This window comes from Bombina bombina, chromosome 1, assembly GCF_027579735.1.
Source record: "Bombina bombina isolate aBomBom1 chromosome 1, aBomBom1.pri, whole genome shotgun sequence".
Classification (NCBI taxonomy): Eukaryota; Metazoa; Chordata; class Amphibia; order Anura; family Bombinatoridae; genus Bombina; species Bombina bombina.
In genome coordinates, this window is record NC_069499.1 from 400,229,722 (window position 1) to 400,254,373 (window position 24,652).

The 24,652-nt window shown below is 39.1% G+C and overlaps 1 protein-coding gene across 1 annotated transcript in view; it reads right to left on the reverse strand.

Annotated features, from left to right (window-relative positions):
- Positions 1 to 24,652, reverse strand: part of PRPF40A (pre-mRNA processing factor 40 homolog A) — a 143,218-nt gene that overhangs the window by 64,420 nt on the left and 54,146 nt on the right. The window contains exons 17-20 of the mRNA XM_053698306.1: positions 23,757 to 23,890; positions 23,502 to 23,616; positions 17,407 to 17,498; positions 17,129 to 17,245 (exon numbers count right to left, since the gene is read on the reverse strand). Coding sequence (XP_053554281.1) covers positions 17,129 to 17,245; positions 17,407 to 17,498; positions 23,502 to 23,616; positions 23,757 to 23,890 — 458 coding nt within the window. The remainder of the gene's footprint in view (positions 1 to 17,128; positions 17,246 to 17,406; positions 17,499 to 23,501; positions 23,617 to 23,756; positions 23,891 to 24,652) is intronic.

Below are 24,652 nucleotides of genomic sequence, written 5' to 3' on the forward strand. Positions count from 1 at the left end.
AAGAGACATCCGAACCGGATAAAAGAAAATATAAGGCAACCTGTAGGTTAACGCCTAGGAAGAAAGCAGGCACACCCGCAGGACCAGCCAAACGGAACCCTGATCTCCCAACAAAAAACTGGGAAAAATCTAAATAATCAGACAATTTGAAAATTACATCATCCCCTCATGTCTAATGAGGTGAACCATTCAAAGTAGAAGACTGCGGATTCCCGTATCCATTAAGGATAGGATCCTCTAATAACTCAAAAACGTGTGAGTAAAACGCGAAGACGTGCTATTCTGTAACGAAAGGCACAACACTCATGGACAGCTAAACCCGCAGGGAACTGTATAGGCACACCCAAGTTTGGCAGACCCGGGACGATCGAGCACGAGCACAAATGCAAATAAACGTCTGTAGGCACTCTAATACAGCATATCAAACATAACTGATTGACCTGTGTCAACGGGGCCAATTCACATTCTTCACAAGTCGAAGAATCTGAATTTTGAACAGTCTCAGCATCAGAATCCTCCATAATTAGATAGAGAATATAATAATATTAACCAAGAAAAAACTTAAATGGCACCTGACACCCACAATGGCTGGGGCACTCACCACCTCCTAGAACCAGACACAAGCAGACTCTAATTTTTCAGTTGCCACACGGTCAGGAATGTGGAAATGGAAGACCAGAACGTAAACACGTCCAGTCACAAGGTGAACCATACAGTCCAAAAAAAGCACGCGAAACCATAAGATTGCATCACTTCCAAAGGCCTTTATGTTCTAAGCCAAGAGCCCAGTTAGCACTATACATAAGCAGATTGAATCACATAAACATGATTAAAAACCCCCCTGTTCAATAATCCCCCTTGGGAGATATTAACCCTCAATTCCAAGATACCAAATGAGCTTCACTGAGGCCCTATAAATATACTTAAGTCCCGCAAGATAGTTCCTTATGGGAAAACAAATAAGTTACAGTACATTCTGATGAAGTAAAATGAAACAATCTTATCGGAATCTACGCCATGGAACAGGAACACGGCCCTTCAAGTGTGACGAATAGTAGCAGCGCATCCGCCATGGGCTTAAGAGAAGAAAGCAGGCAGCGAAGCGAATTTAGACAACGCTGATTGCTTGTGAAGCTCTTAGTATGAGTCGGGATGGTTTTGCAGAAAGACTTTGCCTGCATCTCCGGACTCTAATTTTCATCCAGGCCCTCACTGAGAGACTGATAGGATTACTTAAAACTCCCGTCTCATGTCGATGAGTACTACCCTCCATAAGAGACAAACTTCTGACACTTCTCTGCCAACCTCCAGGGACGAAAGGCAAAGAATGACTGGGGGATGATGGAAGTGGGGGAGTATTTAAGCCTTTGGCTGGGGTGTTTTTGCCTCCTCCTGGTGGCCAGATTCTTATTTCCCAAAAGTAATGAATGCAGCTGTGGACTATTTCCATTTAGGAAGAAAAAGGGAAAGCTGAAAAAGCCACCGTTAGTGCAGAGGTAATCTGAGCGGCAAAATCCCCAAGTAAATAAAAACCCCTGGGAGGTTGAGAAGACAGAGAAGACACAGAAGGCACAGAATGAGACACAGTTAATGCTTGGGACATTTGAGGAGAAAGCCGAGGCATGTCACGCACAGCATCGTTCTTAGAGACACTTGGCTCAGAAGGGAGTAATTTATCTTTAAATTTTAAAGTTTTGATAAGCATGAGGAACAAAATTGCACTGGCAGGAAAATTTGTGCCTCTAAACATAGTAGGCACTTGTCCACATTGACTGATCTAAATTAGGATCTATTACTATAGTCACAGCCACAGAAAAATAGAACCCAATTATTTAAAATATCAAAATAATTTGAGGTTAATATCCTATTTAACCACAAAAAATAAATAGCCAAAAATAAAACCACCTCAGATGCCTGAGGTTCCTACCGTACAAGAGAAAAAAAGTAATTGGAAAGGCTGACTTGATGATTACACTGATCCTCTAACGATCAGCTTAGCTGCGACCAAGGCTCCGACACAAACTCTCGATGCGAGGCACTCCTACACACCACAAACTCACTGAGCTCCGTTCCAGGAATAGCGGAAGTGCGGGTGTCAAATGAGCTGTGAGGAAATACACTGCGCCACTGAAAACGCGCGCAACAGAGAGAAAAAAGGCTTAATAACGTCCGTTAAACAAACTCTCTCTAAAAAAAACAAAAAAAACGGTCCCCACATGTCCAGTAACATCATAAAACCAGCGCAACTGACAACGATAAACAAACAGAGGAGTGCTTATAAATAAAAACTGCTAAGCAAAATCTCTGCAAAAAGTCCCAAGTAACGTAATCTCAAACTGTAAACCTTATGTCTCATATTAAACACTTAATGTCAATATGTCTCCAAAATTGCATCCTTCAACTAGAAAAAGATAACTTGTCCCAGAAATTGATCCATAAGAGGATTAACCTCAAGTGCTGCTGTACTTCAGTACCAAGAAGGCAAAGGCACTTACTTTAGGTCCTGCAGCACAGATGCTGCTCCTTGGGTTTGGCAGGTACTTTACTCTCTACCATTGATCTGTAGGAAAATAAAGAACAGAGTAACCAACTCTGGCTTTTTTCAAAGGGGAAGTAAAGTGTTAAAATAAAAGCAAGGACTACCTCACCGCATTTTAACTGCTTAAAAGCCACCACTACTCTTACTGAAGAGATTGACGTGGACACAGCTAAGCCCCAATCCTTGCTTGCAGGGAAAAGTACCTATAAAAAGGATTACAGATCTTCAGACACCAGCTTCGCACATCCTCCATTGACAGAGGCAAAGAGAATGACTGGGGGTTATGGGTAGGGGAAGTTACACTTAAAAGCTTTGCTGGGGTGCTCTTTGCCTCTTAATGATAACCAGGAGTTGAATAATAGTAATTGGAATGACTTCATGGACTCTCCATGTCTTAGGAAAGAAATAGTGAAATGTGGGGGGGCGCAATATAACTAGATTATAAAACACCTCACTTGACAAAGAATCTGACAAACTATTCAGATAAGGGGTTTCACACATCCGAATAACTGTTGGTCATAACAACAATCATCACTGTGCAGTTAACACTAGCCTCTCTTTTTTGTGTTTTTTTTGGGGGTTCATCGACATTTGGTAAAATTCTCTTAAAAGGGACAGTCTACACCAGAATTGTTATTGTTTTAAAAGATAGATAATCCCTTTATTACCCATTCCCCAGTTTTGCATAACCAACACAGTTATATTAATATACTTTTAACCTCTGTGATTATCTTGTATCTAAGCCTCTGCAAACTGCCCCTTTGTTTCAGTTCTTTTGACAGACTTGCAGTTTAGCCAATCAGTACCTGCTCCCAGATAACTTCACGTGCACGAGCACAGTATTATCTATATGAAATACATGAACACCCTCTAGTGTTGAAAAACTGTTAAAATGCATTCTGAAAAGAGGTCGCCTTCAAGGTCTAAGAAATTAGCATATGAACCTCCTAGGTTAAGCTTTCAACTAAGAATACCAAGAGAACAAAGCAAAATTGGTGATAAAAGTAAATTGGAAAATTGTTTAAAATTACATGCTCTATCTGAATCATGAAAGTTTATTTTGGCCTAGACTGTCCCTTTAAGATTTGATTTTTTTTTTTTAGTGAAGATAGTTCGTGCTTCTTTAAAAAAAATAATGTTTTGCCAAGTGATTTTGTACTAATGGAAGAACACACGTGAAAATGAGTTATCACTCTGGTGAAATCAGTTCTTTAAAGTTTAAAATGTAGATAATATTTTTATGGTTAGATATCTCATTCCTACTGGTAAAGCAAATGTTGCATACATGCAAAATAACTGAAGATTACATTTTGTTTCTTAGATTTCAAATACTGTATTGGTATAGAATCTGAACTTATGGTATTTTGGGAAGATGAACTGATGCTAAATACAAAACCATAAAAAACAGAATTTATGTTTACCTGATAAATTTCTTTCTCCTACGGTGTATCCGGTCAACGGCTTCATCCTTACTTGTGGGATATTCTCAATCCCTACAGGAAGTGGCAAAGAGAGCACACAGCAGAGCTGTCCATATAGCTCCCCTCAGGCTCCGCCCCCCAGTCATTCGACCGACGGTTAGGAGAAAAAAGGAGAACCATAGGGTGCAGTGGTGACTGTAGTTTACAAAAAATAAATTTAAACCTGACCAAAATGCCAGGGCGGGCCGTGGACCGGATACACCGTAGGAGAAAGAAATTTATCAGGTAAACATAAATTCTGTTTTCTCCTACATTGGTGTATCCGGTCCACGGCTTCATCCTTACTTGTGGGAACCAATACCAAAGCTTTAGGACACGGATGAAGGGAGGGAACAAGCAGGTAACCTAAACGGAAGGCACCACTGCTTGCAAAACCTCTCTCCCAAAAATAGCCTCCGAAGAAGCAAAAGTATCGAATTTGTAAAATTTGGCAAACGTATGCAGTGAAGACCAAGTCGCTGCCTTACAAATCTGTTCAACAGAAGCCTCATTCTTGAAAGCCCATGTGGAAGCCACAGCTCTAGTAGAGTGAGCTGTAATTCGTTCAGGAGGCTGCCTTCCAGCAGTCTCATAAGCCAACCGGATGATGCTTTTCAGCCACATCAAGATTGTGTAACAGACGTTCCTTGTTAGAAACTAGATTAGGACACAGAGAAGGAACAACTATTTCCTGGTTGATATTCTTATTGGAAACCACTTTTGCAAGGAAACCAGGTTTGGTACGTAAAACGACCTTATCTGTATGAAACACGAGATAGGGTGAATTACACTGCAAAGCAGACAATTCAGAAACTCTTCTAGCAGAAGAAATAGCTACTAAAAACAAAACTTTCCAAGATAGTAACTTAATATCTATGGAATGTAGAGGTTCAAATGGAACCCCTTGAAGAACTGAAAGAACTAAATTTAGACTCCATGGAGGAGCCACAGGTCTGTAGACAGGCTTGATTCTGACTAAAGCCTGTACAAACGCCTGAATATCTGGCATAGCTGCCAGACGCTTGTGTAACAAAACAGACAGAGCAGATATCTGTCCCTTTAAAGAACTAGCTGACAGACCTTTCTCCAATCCTTCTTGGAGAAAAGATAGTATCCTTGGAATCCTAATCTTACTCCATGAGTAACCCTTGGATTCGTACCAACAAAGATATTTCCGCCATATCTTATGGTAAATTTTCCTGGTGACAGGCTTTCTAGCCTGGATCAGAGTATCTATAACTGATTCCGAAAACCCACGCTTAGCTAGAATCAAGCGTTCAATCTCCAAGCAGTCAGTTGCAGAGAAACTAGGTTTGGATGTTCGAATGGACCTTGAATTAGAAGGTCCTGCCTCAAAGGCAGCTTCCATGGTGGAACCAATGACATATTCACCAGGTCTGCATACCAAGTCCTGCGTGGCCACGCAGGAGCTATCAGAATTACCGAAGCCTTCTCCTGTTTGATCCTGGCTACTAACCGGGGGAGAAGGGGAAACGGTGGAAAGACATAAGCTAGATTGAACGACCAAGGCGCTACTAAGGCATCTACCAATGTCGCCTTGGGATCCCTGAACCTGGACCCGTAACGTGTAACTTTGGAGTTCTGACGTGACGCCATCAGATCCAGAATGCCCCATAGCTGGGTCAGCTGAGCAAAAAACTCCGGGTGGAGTTCCCACTCCCCCGGATGGAAAGTCTGACGACTCAGATAATCCGCTTCCCAGTTGTCCACTCCTGGGATGTGAATTGCTGATAGATGGCAGGAGTAATCCTCTGCCCATTTGATGATCTTGGATACCTCCCTTATCGCCAGGGAACTCTTTGTTCCCCCCTGATGATTGATGTACGCTACAGTCATGTTGTCCGACTGAAATCTGATGAATTTGGCCTCCGCTAGTTGAGGCCATGCCTGGAGCGCATTGAATATCGCTCTCAATTCCAAAATGTTTATCGGGAGAAGAGATTCTTCACGAGACCATAGACCCTGAGCCTTCAGGGACTTCCAGACCGCGCCCCAGCCTAAGAGGCTGGCGTCGGTCGTGACAATGATCCACTCCGGTCTTCGGAAACTCATTCCCTGAGACAGGTGATCCTGAGACAACCACCAGAGGAGTGAGTCTCTGGTTTGCTGGTCCATCTGAATCTGGGGAGACAAATCTGCATAATCCCCATTCCATTGTTTGAGCATGCACAGTTGCAATGGTTTTAAATGAATTCGAGCAAAAGGAACCACGTCCATTGCCACAACCATTAGTCCCATTACCTCCATGCACTGAGCTATGGAGGGTTGAGGAATGGATTGAAGAACTCGACAAGTGTTCAAAAGTTTTAATTTCCTGACCTCTGTCAGAAAGATTTTCATTTCTACCGAGTCTATTATTGTTCCCAGGAAGGGAACCCTTGTGAACGGGGACAGAGAACTTTTTTCTATGTTCACCTTCCACCTGTGAGACCTTAGAAAGGCTAGAACAATGTCCGTATGAGCCCTTGCTTTGTGAAAGGACGACGCCTGTATTAAAATGTTGTCTAGGTAAGGTGCTACTGCAATGCCCCTTGGCCTTAGCACCGCTAGAAGGGACCCTAGCACCTTTGTGAAAATTCTGGGAGCAGTGGCCAATCTGAAGGTGAAGAGCCACGAACTGGTAATGCTTGTCCAGAAAGGAGAACCTCAGAAACTGATGGTGATCTTTGTGGATAGGAATATGCAGGTACGCATCCTTTAAGTCCACGGTAGTCATATATTGACCTTCCTGGATCATTGGTAAAATTGTCCGAATGGTTTCCATTTTGAATGATGGAACTCTGAGGAATTTGTTTAGGATCTTTAAATCCAGAATTGGCCTGAAAGTTCTTTCCTTTTTGGGAACTACAAACAGGTTTGAGTAAAATCCCAGTCCTTGTTCTGCTGTTGGAACTGGGTTTATCACTCCCATTTTTAAAAGGTCTTCTATGCAATGTAAGAATGCCTGTCTCTTTATCTGGTCTAAAGATAAGCGAGACATGTGGAACCTTCCCCTTGGAGGAAGGTCCTTGAATTCTAGAAGATACCCCTGAGAGTCAATTTCTAGTGCCCAGTGGTCCGGAACATCTCTTGCCCAGGCCTGAGCAAAGAGAGAAAGTCTGCCCCCTACTAGATCCGGTCCCGGATCGGGGGCTACCCCTTCATGCTGTCTGTCTTGGTAGCAGCAGCAGGCTTTTTGGCCTGTTTACCCTTGTTCCAGCCTTGCAATGGTTTCCATGCTGGTTTGGGCTGGGGTGCGTTACCCTCTTGCCTAGTGGCTGTAGAGGTAGAAGCCGGTCCGTTCCTGAAATTGCGAAAGGAACGAAAATTAGACTTATTTTTAGCTTTGAAAGGTCTATCCTGTGGAAGGGCATGGCCCTTTCCCCCAGTGATATCTGAAATAATTTCTTTCAACTCTGGCCCGAATAGGGTCTTACCCTTGAAAGGAATATTAAGCAATTTTGTTTTGGACGACACATCCGCCGACCACGATTTTAGCCAAAGCTCCCTACGCGCCACTATTGCGAAACCAGAATTTTTCGCCGCTAATTTAGCTAACTGAAAAGCGGCATCTGTAATGAAAGAATTAGCCAACTTCAGGGCGTGAATTCTATCCATGACTTCATCATAAGAAGTCTCCTTCTGGAGCGAGTTTTCTAATTCCTCAAACCAAAAAGCAGCTGCAGTGGTTACAGGAAAAATGCAAGAAATTGGTTGAAGAAGAAAACCTTGTTGAACAAAAATTTTCTTAAGTAAACCTTCTAATTTTTTATCCATAGGATCTTTGAAAGCGCAACTGTCTTCTATTGGTATAGTTGTGCGCTTAGCTAGGGTTGAAACTGCCCCCTCTACCTTAGGGACCGTCTGCCACGCGTCCCTTCTGGGGTCAACAATGGCTTCTCCCACTCCTTATTCACTATATCCGCCACCCTCTTAGGTATCTGAAACGCATCAGTGTGTACTGGGACCTCTAAGAATTTATCCATTTTACACAATTTTTCTGGGACCACCAAAGGGTCACAATCATCAAGAGTAGCTAGGACCTCCTTAAGTAGAGCACGGAGGTGTTCAAGCTTAAATTTAAATGCTATGGTATCAGGCTCTGCCTGCTGAGAAACTTTTCCTGTGTCAGAAATTTCTCCCTCAGACAGGCCCTCCCTCACCGCCAAGTCAGATTGATGTGAGGGCACTACAGATAAATTATCCTCTGCGTCTGCTTGCTCATTTTCTGTATTTAAAACTGAGCAATCACGCTTCCTAGGAAAAGCTGGCAGTTTGGATAAAAATGCTGCGAAAGAATTATCCATTACTGCTGCTAACTGTTGCATAGTAATAGCAATTGGCGCGCTAGATGTACTGGGCATCGCTTGCGCGGGCATAGCTGGTGTTGACACAGAAGGAGAGGATAGTGAGCTATCCTCACTACCTTCAGCTAAAGAATCATCTTGGGCTATATCTTTAAGCGTGATTGTACGGTCCTTAAGTTGTTTGGACGCTATGGCACACTTCACACATAAATTTAATGGGGGAACCACCTTGGCCTTTGAACATACAGAACATAGGTTATCTGAAGGGTCAGACATGTTTGACAGACTTAAACAGATCTTCAATGCAATAAAAAATTATTTTTGACAAAAATGTTACTGTGTCTTTAAATAATAAAAGTGCACACTTTATTACTAAAACATCAAAAAACCATCAAATAAACATCCGATTTTAATGAAATTTTCACCACAGTGTCTTAATGCTTTGAAATGATTGCACACAAATTTTCAGACCAATTAACCCCTTAATGCCCAAACCGGAGCTAATAACAGCAATTAACCTGTTAAAAACACTACAGTACTACAGTACACTTCCACTGTGGCCTTTACCTTCCTTAGGGATTATTTTAGTAGGAAATAAGCCTCTCTGGAGTCTTTTCTGATGCCTCTGGACTCCCCACGTGAAGCTGCATGAACTGCCTAAGCAAAACAACTGTGCAATTGAGGCCTGAAAATGAGGCCTCCTCCCTCTTAATTCCAGAGTGGAGGGGCCTTTCTGACTAGAATAGGTGTCCAAATAAGTGCCAGGCGCAAAATAAAACCCCAAAAGTGTTTTAAAGTCTGAAAAAACACCTTATTTATAGTGAAAACATGCTAAAAAGCAATCGATTTAGCCCACAATAGTGTCAACCAGCATAGAGCCCTTAATATAAGCCATAATTTTATACAGTCTAAGAAAAATGGCTTACCTATCCCAGAGGGGATTGCTGACAGTCTTCTAGCATTACTAGGTCTTGTTAGAAAAATGACTGATCATACCCGAAGCAGTTAAGCCTGCAAACTGTTCCCCCCAACTGAAGTTCTTTGGTTTCAACAGTCCTGCGTGGGAACAGAAATGGATTTTAGTTACTGGTGCTAAAATCATATTCCTCTCGGCAGAAATCTTCATCACTTTCTACTGCAGAGTAAATAGTACAAGCCGGCACTATTTTAAAATAACAAACTCTTGATAGAAGAATAAAAAACTACAACTAAACACCACATACTCTTTACCACCCCCGTGGAGATGCTACTAGTTAGAGCGGCAAAAAGAATGACTGGGGGGGGCGGAGCCTGAGGGGAGCTATATGGACAGCTCTGCTGTGTGCTCTCTTTGCCACTTCCTGTAGGGATTGAGAATATCCCACAAATAAGGATGAAGCCGTGGACCGGATACACCAATGTAGGAGAAACATAATTTATGTAAGAACTTACCTGATAAATTAATTTCTTTCATATTGGCAAGAGTCCATGAGCTAGTGACGTATGGGATATACAATCCTACCAGGAGGGGCAAAGTTTCCTAAACCTCAAAATGCCTAAAAATACACCCCTCACCACACCCACAATTCAGTTTAATGAATAGCCAAGTAGTGGGGTGATATAAAAAGGAGTAGAAAGCATCAAAAAAGGAACTGGACTCAATTTCGCTGTCAGAAGATTCCTCAGTCTTGGCTCCTATATATCATCCTCTTCCTACCTTTCTCCTTCCCACGATATGTCCCCCCCTTCCCCTAGAACTCCTGTCCCTTATTCCCCGCCTGATATTATAAGCAGAGTTGATCATTCAGAAGTTTTATAGCCAGGAATCTTTGTAGATTCCCATCATTGCAATATATTGGCCACAGAAGTTCCTGTTTTTACTTGATTTTTGTTCAAATTTGTCGGCAACTTAAAGGGACATGAAACCCAATTTTTTTCTCTTTCATGATTTAGAAAGAGCATACAATTATAAACAACTTTCTAATTTACTTCTATTATCTATTTTTCTTCATTCTCTTGATATTCTTTGCTGAAAAGCATATCTAGATATGCTTAGTAGCTGCTGATTGGTAGCTGCACATAGATACCTCCTGTGATTGGTTAACTGTGTGCATTGCTATTTCTTCATTAAAAGGGACATGAAACCCAATTTTTTTCTTTCATGATTTAGAAAGAGCATGTCATTTTAAACAACTTTCTAATTTACTTCTATTATCTAATTTGCTTCATTCTCTTGATATCACTTGCTGAAAAGCATATCTAGATATGCTCAGTAGCTGCTGATTGGTTGCTGCACATAAAGGCCTTGTGTGATTGGCTCACACATGTACATTGCTATTTCTTCAACAAAGGATATCTAAAGAATTGAGCAAATTAGATAATAGATGTAAATTGGAAAGTGGTTTAAAATTGCATGCCCTATCTGAATCATGAAAGTTTAATTTTGACTAGACTGCCCCTTTAAAGTATATCTAAAGAATAAAGCAAATTAGGTAATAGAAGTAAATTGGAATGTTGTTGAAAATTATATTCTCTACCTTAATCATGAAAGAAAATGTTTGGGTATAGTGTCCCTTTAAATATAAGTTTTTCATTATATAACATGTTTTTGACTTATAAGGTTGATTTCAGACAATACAATGACCTCATAGACCATGTTCCACAACGCATTATTGTATACCAGATGCTGTTTAGTTTATACACCTCCTGATTGTGTATATTCCACTGTTTGACGATAAGATCGGGAGATTTATGTTCATCTACTGTTTCTATAATTGGTTGTAACTTGAATACCTTATAATAAAGCTTTAAAAAAAAAAAAAAAAAAAAGAAGGAACTGGAAATATAATAGTGCTTTATACAAAAATCATAACCACCATAAACAGGGTGGGTCTCATGGACTCTTGCCAATAGGAAAGAAGTCCATGAGCTAGTGACATATGGAATATTAATACCCAAGATGTGGTACTCCACAGAAGAGTCACTAGAGAGGGAGGGATAAAAATAAAAAGCCATTTTCCGCTGAAAAAATTAAATCCACATCCAAAAAATAAATTTTTCTCATAATTGAAAAGAAAAAAAAACTTAAAACATAAGCAGAGGAATCAGATTGAAACAGCTGCTTGAAGAATTTTTCTACCAAAACTGCTTCCACAGAGGCAAACACATCAAAACGGTAGAATTCGGTAAATGTATGCAACCAAGTTGCTGCGTTGCAAATCTGATCAACTTAAAGGGACAGTATACACTCATTTTCATAGAACTGCATGTAATAGACACTACTATAAAGAATAAGATGCACAGATACTGATATAAAAATCCAGTATAAAACTGTTTAAAAACTTACTTAGAATCTCAGTTTAGCTCTGTTGAAAAGGTAGCTGGAAAGCCCACTGCAAATGGGAAATAAGACACTCCCCCTCCCCCTTCATTTGCATATGAAAAGACCCTTTACACAAACAGGAGCAAGCTGGAGTAGGTAGCTGACGGTATTCAAATAAAACTTTGGGCTTGGTTAGGAGTCTGAAAATCAGAGCAATATTTAAAAATAAGCAAAACTATACATTAAAAAAACAAAAACGTTATGGGCTATATAAATAGATCACCTACAAAACATTTATGCAAAGAAAAAATGAGTGTATAATGTCCCTTTAAGCATCATTCTTAAAGGCCAAGGAAGTGGAGACTGATCTAGAAGAATGAGCTGTGATTCTCTTAGGCGGGGCCTGACCCGACTCCAAATAAGCCGGATGAATCAAAATATTTAACCAAGATGCCAAGGAAATGGCAGAAGCTTTCTGATCTTTCCTAGAACCAGAAAAGACAACAAATAGACTAGAAGTCTTCCTGAAATCTTTAGTAGCTTCAATATAATATTTCAAAGCTCTAACATTCAAAGAATGTAAGGATCTCTCCAAAGAATTCTTAGGATTAGGACACAAAGAGGGTACAACAATTTCCCTATTAATGATATTAGAATTCACAACCTTAGGAAGAATTTCAAATTAAGTCCACAAAACTGCCTTATCCTGATGGAAAATCAGAAAAGGAGTCTCACAAGAAAGAGCAGATAATTTGGAAACTCTTCTAGCAGAAGAGGTAGCCAAAAGGAACAACACTTTCCAAGAAAGTAGTTTAATATCCAAAGAATGCATAGGCTCAAAAGGAGGAGCCTGTAAAGCCTTCAAAACCAAACTAAGACTCCAAGAAGGAGAGATTGATTTAATGACAGGCTTGATACGGACCAAAGCATGTATAAAACAGTGAATATCAGGAAGCTTAGCAATCTTTCTGTGAAATAAAACTGAAAGAAACTTGCAGACAAATCTTTATACAAACCATCCTGAAGAAACTAAAATTCTAGAAATTCTAAAAGAATGCCAGGAGAATTTATAAGAAGAACACCATGAAATAAAAGTCTTCCAAACTCTATAATAAATCTTCCTAGAAACAGATTTATGAGTCAGAGAAACCTCTATGACTAAGTGTTCAATTTCCATACCTTCAAATTTAAAGATTTGAGATCCTGATGGAAAATCGGACCTTCAGACAGAAGGTTTGGTCTCAAAGGAAGTGGCCAAGGTTGGCAACTGGACATCCGAACAAGATCCACATACCAAAACCCGTCAGGCTATGCTTGTGCTACCAGAAACACAAACTATTGTTCCATGATGATCTTGGAGATCACTCTTGGAAGAAGAACTAGAGGTGGGAAGATATAAGCAGGTTGGAAAAACCAAGGAACTGCTAGCGCATCCACAGACTCCGCCTGAGGATCCCTGGAATTGGACAAGTACCTGGGAAATTTCTTGTTTAGATGGGAAGCCATCATATCTATTTCTGGAAGACCCCACATCTGAACAATCTGAAAAAAAAAAACATCTGGATGGAGACCACTCCCCCGGATGTAAAGTCTGACGGCTGAGATAATCTGCTTCCCAATTGACTATACCTGGGATATGTACCGCAAAAATTAGACAAAAGCTGGATTCCGCCCAAGAAAGTATCCATAGCTAGGGGACTGAGTCCCACCCTGATGATTGACATATGCCACAGTTGTGATATTGTCTGTCTGAAAACAAATGAATGGTTCTCTCTTCAACAGAGGCCAAACTTGAAGAGCCCTGAAAATAGAATGGAGTTCTAAAAACTTAATTGGTAACCTAGCCTCTTGAGGTTTCCAAACTCCTTGTGCTGTCAGAGATCCCCAGACAGCTCCCTAACCTGAAAGACTTGCATCTGTCGTGATTACTGTCCAGGTTGGACGAACAAAAGAGGCCGGTTGAACTATACGATGGTGGTCTAACCACCAAGTCAGAGAGAGTTGAATGTTGGGCTTTAAGGATATTGACTGTGATATCCTTGTATAATCCCTGCACCACTGATTCAGCATACAAAGCTGAAGAGGTCTTATATGAAAACGAGCAAAGGGAATGATCGAGACTTTTGACAAGCTGAAACAAATTTCATTTGTCGCTTGTCTGTTAGAGACAGAGTCATGGACACAATCTATCTGGAACTAGTTGATTTGTGTGAGATTCAGCAGAATGTAAAAACTGAGCTAGTACCAAGATATAGTCCAAATAAGGAACACTGCAATACCCTGTTCTCTGAATACAGAGATTAGGGCATCGAGAACCTTTGAGAAAAATCTTGGAGCTGTTGCTATGCCAAATGGAAGAGCGACAAATTGGTAATGCTGGTCTAGAAAAGAGAATCTCAGAAACCGATAGTGGTCTGAATGAATCGGAATATGAAGATATGTATCCTGTAAGTCTATCGTGGACATATAATGACCTTGCTGAACAAAAGGCAGAATAGTCATTATAGTTACTATTTGAAAGTTGTCACTCTTACAAAACGATTCAAAATTTTCAGATCCAGAACAGGCCCGAATAAATTTTCTCTCTTTGGGACAATGAATAGATTTGAACTGGGATGTGTGAGAGAAAAAATATTCTCACAGGAGGTCTTACTCTGAATCCTATTCGATACCCTTGAGAGACAATACTCTGAGAATCCACAAATTTTGGACAGAATCTGTCCAAATGTTTTGGAAAAAGTTCAATCTGCCCCCCACCAGCTGAGCTGAAATGAGGGCTGCACCTTCATGCAGACTTAAGGGCTGGCTTTGGTTTCTTAAAGGGCTTGGATTTATTCCAACTTGAAGAAGGTTTTCGATTGGAACCAGATTCTTTGGGGGAAGGATTGGCTTTCTTTTCCTTAATCTGTCGAAAAGAACGAAAACGATTATTATCTTTAGATTTACCCTTAGGTCTTTATCCTGAGGCAAAAAAACTCCCTTCCACCCAGTGATAGTTGAAATAGTTGAATCCAACTGAGAACCAAATAAATTATTACCTTGGAAAGAAAGAGATAGCAATCTAGACTTAGATACCATGTCAGCATTCCAATATTTAAGCCACAAAGCTCTTCTAGCTAAAATAGTTTAAGACATAGATTTAACATCAATTTTTATAATATCAAAAATAGCATCACAGATAAAATGATTAGCATGTTGAAGCAAGCGAACAATGCTAGAAAAATCAGAATCTGTTTCCCGTTGTGCTAAGCTTTTCAACCAAAACGTTGATGCAGCTGCAACATCAGCCATGGATATAGCAGGCCTAAGAATATAGCCAGAAAAAAAAAAGAAGTTTTCCTTAGATAAGATTCAAGTTTCCTATCTAAAGGATCCTTAAAATAAGTACTCTCTCATAGGAATATAGTACGTTTGGCAAGAGTAGAAAAAGCCCCATCAACTTTGGGGATTTTTTCCCAAAACTCCAATCTAGCTGCTGGCAAAGGATACAACTTTTTAAACCTAGAAGAAGGAATACAAGTAGTACCAGGCCTATTCCATTCCTTAAAAATCATATCAGAAATAGCATCAGGAACTGGAAAAAACCTCTGGAGTAACCACAGGAGGTTTGTAAACATAATTTAAACGTTTACTAATTTTAGTATCAAGAGAACTAGATCCCTCAATATTCAAAGTAACTAACACTTCTTTACGAATATACTTCATCTTAAAGAGATAAGTATATTTGTCAGTGTCAATATCTGAAGAAGGATCTTCTAAACCAGATAGATCCTCATCAGAGGAGGATAATTCAGTATGTTGTCGGTCATTTGAAATTTCATCAATCTTATGAGAAGTTTTAAAAGACCTTTTACATTTATCAGAAGGCGGAATAGCAGACAAAGCCTTCTGAATCGCATCAGCAATAAAATCTTTAATATTCACAGGGATATCATGTACATCAGATGTTGAAGGAACAACAGGCATTGTACTGGTACTGATGGATACATTCTCTGCAATCAAAACTTTGTCATGACAACTGTTACATACTACAGCTGGAGATATAATCTCCACAAATTTACAATTAGCTTTGGTAGAACTGTTATCAAGCAGCAGGATTCCAACAGTGGTTTCTGAGACAGGATCAGATTGAGACATCTTGCAAATGTAAGAGAAAAAAAAACAACATATAAAGCAAAATGATCAATTTCCTTATATGGCAGTTTCAGAAATGGTAAAAAAATGCAAACAGCATAGCCCTCTGAGCATAAAAAAGAGCAAGAGGCATATAGGAAGTGGGGTTTAAATAAATAAATAATTTGGCGCCAAGTATGATGCACAATGCAAAATTAATTTTTTTGACGCTAACAACATCCGGAAATGATGCAACTCGCGTCATGGCAGACGCAACCTTTTGCAAGAAAACCTGGCATCAAATAAGGTGCCGGAAATGACGAATTTGCGTCACCGAACGTACCTTCGCGCCAAAAAATTCTCGCTCCAAGAATGACGCAATAAATATCAGCATTTTGCGACCTCGCAAGCCTAATTTTTCCCGTGAAAATGTATGAAAAAGCAGTCAATTTGAAGAAAAGACTATACCCCAGGTAAGAATAAATAACTTCCTAAATAGGTTTCCCAATTTTGAAACTGACAGTCAGCAAAAGGAAATATACATAAACCTGACTCATGGCAAATATAAGTACAATACATATATTTAAAACTTTATATTAATACATAAAGTGCCAAACCATAGCTGAGAGTGTCTTAAGTAATGAAAACATACTTACCGAAAGACACCCATCCACATATAGCAGATAGCCAAACCAGTACTAAAACAGTATCAGTAGAGTTAAAGGAATATGAGAGTATATCGAGGATCTGAAAAGGGAGGTAGAAAATTAATCTCTACGACCGATAACAGAGAACCTTTGAAAAGATTTCCCATGAGTAAAACCGTAGAATCAATAGGTGATACTCTCTTCACATCCCTCTGACACACACTGTACTCAGAGGAATCGGGCTTCAAAATGCTGAGAGGCGCATATCACAGAAGAAAATCAAGCACAAACTTACTTCACTACCTCCATAGGGAGGTAAAGTTTGTAAAACTGAATTGTGGGTGTGGTGAGGGGTGTATTTATAGGCATTTTGAGGTTTGGAAACTTTGCTCCTCCTGGTAGGATTGTATATCCCATATGTCACTAGCTCATGGACTCTTGCCAATTACATGAAAGAAATGTGGGTTTTAGATTTTTTTTTAAAAATTTTTGCTGATTATTTTGTTCAATACAGAAATAAAATTGCATACTCAATGACATGACTGAATTTTGAAGTTGATATAGACACTATTCAGTTTTCTTTCTCAAAAATAATATATGATGTTGCATAAATAGAATAATATACATTAAACCTTTTACACCCACTTATTATTATACAATAATTAATAGTATTATGCTTCATGGTATCTTTTTATAATGCTGTAACAGGCTTCATATTCTATTGAGAATTCATACAGAACAAGATAGCTAACAACACTTACACTGTTAAAAGAGAGTTTGATGTTGCCAGCATCTAAGGTAGTAGCTCTTTTGGTTGAACTGATGACCATTACAAAGTCTTCAAAAGTGGTACTGAGCTCAACATTAAAACCTTTATCCTAAAAGAGAAAACATACAATATTCACATTTCACAGTTTATCAAATAATAATTACAGGAAAAGGTTTTATTTGTATGCAGTTATTTCCCAAATAGATATCTTGATGGTACATAGGGACAGTAAATTAAACTGCACATTGGTTAAAAACCAATTCCACTTACCCTTAAAATATCTTTTATGATCTTCTTTTCATCGTGGTATCGAGCCTTAAGACCCTCCACGTAAAATTTGAAAAGGTCTAGTGCTGTTGACCCTGTACAAAAGTTGTAAAAATTAAGTATAGCCACGTTTTTTTTCTTAAAGTATAAACTAATAAAGATTTATTTTAAAAACTTTTTTTTTTTAATATAGTTTAAAAGGAAAAAGTGTTTATAAAAAATGGTATATAAATAATACTGAAACTAACATGTAGTCTTGCACACAACTGGTCTATATGATAAAATCTCAATGGCTGATAAAAGAAAACTCCCACGGCTCCACTGGTGATTAGTCATATACATCACAACCATTACAACTTTTTTTTTTTTTTTTTTTTTTAAGTACAGGATCCTCTTTTTTGGAGAATAAATCATGAAGACTTTATGATTTTAGATTGTGAGGGGTTAATTTTTTTCTGTGTGTGTTAATTTTGTTTTTCCATATGAGTATTTATTTCCCTCTGTTTATCTTTAAAAAAACAAAATGTATGCTTACCTGATAAATGTATTTATTTCTTGACACGGTGAGTCCACTGAATCATCAATTACTGTTGGGAATATCACTCCTGGCCAGCAGGAGGCGTTAAGAATCACTTCTCTTCCCACAAACCCCAGTCATTCGACCGAAGAAAAAGGAGAGAAAGGAAATAACACAAGGTGCAGAGGTGCCAGAGGTTTATTCAAACAAAAACTGTCTGAAAAAAAACAGGGAGGGACGTGGACTCATCGTGTCAATAAATAAATAAATCAGGTTAGCATAAATTTTGTTTTCTTATGACACGGTGAGTCCACTGAATCATCAATTACTGTTGGGAATCAATATCCAAGCTAGAGGACACAGATAAGGGAGGGCAAGACAGGTAACCTAAACCGAAGGCACCACTACTTGCAGAACTTTTCTCCCAAAAGAAGCCTTAGCACAAAAAAAAAAAAAAAAAAAAAAAAAAATCAAATTTGGAGAAATCTTGGCTAAAAAGGAAAGAAAGGAGGCCCAAGATGTGGCCTTGAAAACCAGTTCCACAGAAGATTCCTTATTGAAAACCCAAGAAGAAAAGACAGCCCTAGAGAAATGAGCTGTAAATCTTCCCAGAATCTGCTGTCCAGCAGTCTCATAAGCAAAAGAAAAAAAAAAAAAAAAAATCTCCTCAGAAAAAGAGAGAAGAAGCAGTAGACATAAACAGCAGGGCAGAAACTGGCAAAAAAGAGCGCGCACAACAGCTAAATTGTGCAACTAACAATCCTTAAGAGAAAAAGGATTAGGACTTAAAGAAGGAACAACAATTCCGAACTCAGAACGAAGAACCGCCTTATCAACATGAATAAAAAGATAAAGCGAATAACACTGCAAGCAGAAAGATTTGAGACTCTCGAGCAGAAAAGATAGCAAAAGAATTAAAAAACTTAAATATCAAATCAATATCTATGACATGTCCAGACTCAAACTGAGTCAGCTGCCAACCTGAAGAACAAATTAAAGTTCAACGAGGAACAACAGCTTAAACACAAGCCTGATCCAGACCAAGGCTTGACAAAAAAATGCATTACTGGAACGTCCGCCAGATGCTTCAGAATAAAAAAGGAAAAGTAACCCTACAGGGTGCTGACAAAACCATCTCCAGACTTCCTGGAGAAAGTAAGAACCTAGGAATCCTGACCCCCTTCAGGAGTAACCCTGGATTCACACTAATAAGGATATAAGCTTCAGAGAAACAAAGGAATTGACCATGAATTAGAAGGTCCTCCCTCAGGAACAACCATCAAGGTGGAAGAGATACATCGTTATGCAGGAACTAATAAAAAAAACGATGCTCACTCCTATTAGAAATGAGCCCAGAGTCGTGGAAGGAGAGCAAACTGAATAACAAGGACGAATGACAGAATTCCAAGAGACCATCAGAGAGCTTAACAGAGTAGTCTGCAGATCTCTTGACCTTAACCATAACAAAAACGTTTGGGGAACTGCCATCATATCCAACTCCAGCACCCCCATTTGAGGGCTAACCTGGAGAACACCTCAGAAGAAATCTACTCCCCGGGATGAAATCTATCTGCTCAGAACGTCCTCGAACCAGAAGATCACTCGTAGACGAGGATGGTAAATAGACAGCCATTAAGGGTACCGTCCATGAATGAAACCAAGCCACCTCCTTCATGGCTAAGGAACCAAAGTTCCTTTCCAAGTCACTGAAGATAAAAGACAAACAGGAACCTGATAAACTGGCTAGGAGAACTGAAGTCCTCAGAGCATTAAAAATCGTTCTCCACTACAAGAAGTTGATAGGGAGAACAGACTCATACCGAGTTCAAGGACATGCGCCTATAAACGAGCTCCAAACTGTACACCAGCCGGCTGGCGTCTTTGGACACAATCACCCCGGAAGTCTCCAGAACATGCATCCTGAGACAGATATTCCTGAGAATATCTTAAAATCTAAACCAGATCTAACTTCTGAGAGAGAGACCCGAGGGTTCACTGCTCCATTAACTGAACTTGCAAAGTTGCAGAGCTCTCAATGAATTCGAGAAAAAAGGTATGACATCTCTGGGCCCTCAGGCCAATTACCGCCAAACAAAGAGCCACAGAAGAGAAGGAAAAATCAGCAACAGCTGAAATGAAAAACCAGATCCTCTGGAAGCCAATGGCTAAAGCTAACTACCAGGCTACTGGAGTTAATTGTGGCCCGAACAGAACACTGTAGAGAGAAGATAGATTCCTTAAAATCCCTAAAAAAAAAACCACAAAACAAAAAAACAAACCCTTGTAATGAAACAAGGTAACTTCTCCAGATACCTTTCCCATCTATGGAACCTAAAGGGGACAAGATCTCTAAAGAGAAAATACTCAAAAGAAAAAGTGACACCCAAACTATATATTGTCCAGGATGGCACCCTGCAATCCCCAAGACCAAAATAGTCTTTCTAGGATGACAAATATTTACTACTACTTTGAAGGAAACCAAGGTCCCGTTCCCTGATTGGAACTGGAGCTATCACTCCCTGAGAGAAAGGCCCTGAACTAAGTTCAAGAGTACCTCTCATCAAAACAGGGTAGCAGATACTCTAGAAAGGAAAAATCTGCCCCTGGGAGGAAACAATGCTATCCTCTGGACCCGGATTGGTTGATCTCAAACAGGATCTAAACACAAAACACAAAAACTGGACTGACCCTGTAGAAAGGGAGTAAGAAAAACTGTCCTTAAGTCTTTTCCACTTGATGAGTGATAGAAAACCCTTTTTCCCACTCTCAAATCCGCTGAGAAGACCCCACGGACAAGCAAGTCTAATTAGACAAAAACATCACTCTAGATGATCAATAAAACTTAAAGAAGCAACAATCCTCCATAGGGATCGAAGTTCTCTGAGCCAAAGTAGAAGTCTCCTGTCACACAGTGCCTGCATCCTGCCTGAAATATTTCATCAAGGATATAAAAGTCCCAAATATTGTTGCAGACATAGAAGACCAACGCACTTACCTGCATCTAGCCGTCTGGCAGGACGGAACACCCGATATGAGAGGATGCCACTCCTCCCAGAGACCTGTGTAGAAAAGAAAGACCAGAGTAAACCAACTCCTGCTTTCTATACTAGGGCAGCACAATGTTAGCAAAACGCAGCAAGGCCCATCTTACAAGTTCACAACTGCTTTAAAGCCACCACTGCCCTGCTGAAGAGAATGATGTGGAGTACAGCTAAAACCAATAGATAGGGAAGATCAGAGCAAGCAAGCCCTGGCTTCAAAACAAAAAAAATCTTGATAAAAGAGTCTTATACAGGACACCTATAATTTCACCTCCTCCTTGCACTGAAGGCAAAGAGAATGACTGGGGTTTGTGGGAAGGGAAGTGATTCTTAACAGCTTTGCTGTGGTGCTCTTTGCCTCCTCCTGCTGGCCAGGAGTGATATTCCAAACAGTAATTGATGATTCCATGGACTCACCGTGTCATAAGAAAGCAAGTTTGGTCAAGTGAAACTTAGAAATAATTTCTAAGTTTTACTTGACCAAACTATTACTTATAAACTGAGACCTGGTGCCTCAAGTCAGTTTATCAGGCAAAAGATGTCATCAGAAGGTGACAGAAAACAATGTCCTGTATCAAGACAAACACTGGAGGTCAAACCACTCCAATATTGAGACATGTTTTTATAACTTATGTTAGAGGGTGACCAAAGATGACAGACATGTCATATTTGATATCAAAATAATCCTCTTGATGTTACAATGGGATTGCTTATAAAGATACTGTATGTATACATAATTTACATAACTAACAATTATAAATTATTCAATAACTTAAGCCAGGGCGGCTGGGCTTCTTATGGCCTGCCATAAAAAGGGGGAAGGCTACCTTCCTTGCCCACTCTGGAAGGAATTTGGTCAGAAACCTGGCCTCAGAAAAACGCATTTAACTGTGATTTCAGCAACATAAATGTCATTCTACAAGGAAGGCTGCATTAAACAGCAGTGACCATCTTTCCTCGCAAAGATCCCTTGGTGCAGATATCTAAGCTAGTACAGTATTAGGCTCAGTTTTTACTCCTATTTTGCTTTTCTGTGTAATTGTGTTAACTTCTTTTATTTAATAAATGCACTGTGACTCTTTTTTGTTCATAATAAATATTCCTTTAAGTTTCGCCTTTGTCTAATTTTCCCCCATATTAATGAAGATTCTGGTAATAATAGTACAATGTTTTTAGATTGATTTTTGCAAAAAAGTTCAGGTAAGTCCTCTACTAATAAATGTCAGTTATTAGTTCCATCAAGTCTGAGGCTTTAAATTAACCCTCTTTATCCTAAAGGAGAATAAGGATTTCATGCTGTCCTAGATGCAGACAGAGTGGTATCATCAGTCACTGGAGACTGTTGATTCAAAATATAAAAAGCAGGCAGAGGAAAAAGGAAGGTATTAAAGGGCACATGAAACCCAAAACTTTTCTTTCATGATTTAGGTAGTAGAACATAAAATTATAAACAACTTTCCAGTTTACTTCTATTATCAAATTTGCTTCATTCGCTTACTGTCATTTGTTGAAGGAGCAGCAATGCACTACTGGTTGCTGACTGAACACATGGGTGAGCCAATGACAAATCGGTATACATATGCAGCCACCAATCAGCAGCTAAAACCTAGGTTCTTTGCTGCTCCTGAGCTTACCTAGATAAACCTTTCAGCAAAGGATAACAAGAGAAGCAAATAATATAAAGTAAATTGTAAAGTTGTTTCATGATTCTGAAAGAGAATACAATTTTAAAGAAATGTATTGGGTTTCATGTGCCTTTAAGTAGGCAAGAGCTCAATTCTGCAGAAATACAATGTGAGTTACCATAATGGCAAGCAAAATATAGATGCAATTGTAACTAGTGTTTATAACAAAGGCTACTGTAAATAGCCAGCGGTAATCTACAGATTATCAGGGTTACACCGGAAGCCTCTAATATTGTAAGCATGGCCGCTTCCCAAGCACTCCCCTCCCTGTATGTTGTTTAAATAAACATTTAAAGGGACAGTCAAGTCCAAAAAAAAACTTATGTTTCAAATAGGGCATGTAATTTTAAACAACTTTCCAATTTACTTTCATCACCAATTTTGCTTTGTTCTTTTGGTATTCTTAGTTGAAAGCTAAACCTAGGAGGTTCATATGCTAATTTCTTAGACCTTGAAGGCCACCTCTAATCTAAATGCATTTTGATAGTTTTTCACCACTAGGGTGCATTAGTTCACATGTTTCATATAGATAACATTGAGCTCATGCACGTGAATTTAGCATGGAGACAGCTGATTGGCTAAAATGCAAGTCTGTCAAAAGAACTGAAATAAGGGGGCAGTCTGCTGAGGCTTATATACAAGGTAATTAGAGGTAAAACGTGTATAATTATAACTGTGTTGGTTATGAAAAACTGGGGAATTGGTAATTAAGGGATTATCTATCTTTTAAAACAAAAAAAATGCTGGTGTTGACTGTCCCTTTATTATAAATGCTTCAGTCAGTTTTTGTTAAATTAGAAATCTGTTTCAGCTACCCTTAGACTTACTCAATATGTAAGAAGTTAAAGAACTTACCTGGCTGACCAAGCATGTTGGCAAACCGGATGTCTGAACTAATAGTAGGGTACAATTCCATCCAAGAGGACATGGAATGTAGCTGTCCATGTTCATGTAATTCATCCAAAAATACCTAGGAGAACATAACACATAACTATAAGCAATATGTTAAATATAATACATGGGCTATTTCTGCTAGAAAATAAAAACTGTTACATGTTACAAAGAGTTTATATTGCCAGCAAAGAATAAATTACAGAAAGTAGCCCGAACCTGAAAAGATTCTCTGTTTTTGCGCTGTCGCCTTTTATCCCTGAGCGATCCTTTCTGCTTCTCATCGTCCTCTTCTTTTTCCAAAGCCCTTATGTGTTGTTCGAAACAAATAAGTGCATCTTCCTTATCCATATCTAAAAATAAAGTAATTAGACAAAACATGTCAGCATTTAAACAGGCGTAAGTTGTGTTGTATTGTATGTCCAAGAAAGTTCAGGGTCCAGTTATTTACCAGCAACGCATATATTTAAACAAAAAATGTTAAAATACATATTAGAAAAAAATGCATAGAATAATAACATAAGAAACAAAACAAACATTAGTGCTGCGGAATCTGTTGGCGCTCTACAAATAATTGATGATAATAATAATAATAATACTAAAAATAATAACATATCTGTGAAGTTAAGGCAACCTCTGTTATGACTAGGCTGTTTGGGTCTCTTGGATAAGTCCCTTTAAATGCCCTGTCTCCTCTACTGTGGTCAATTAGGGGCAGATATAAACGTACTCTGAGCCAACCGGTCACTGCCTAAAATGTTGCAGCTCAAGAAAATATATCAGACTTAAAAAGGGATATAAAAATCAAAAATTTGTCTTTCATTATTCAGATAGAAAATACAATTTTAAACAACATTCCAATTTACATCTATTATCAAATTTTCTTCATTCTTCTGATATCCTTTGCTGAAGAGTAAGCAATGCACTACTGGGAGCTAGCTAAACACATCAGGTAAGCCAATGACATCAGAAATCGGTGTATCCACTAATCGGCAGCTAGTAGTGCATTACTGCTCCTGAGCCTAACTATGCATGCTTTCCAACAAGACACACAGAGAGAACAAAGCAAATTAGACAACAGAAGTAAATTGGAAATTTGTTTAAAACTGTTTGAT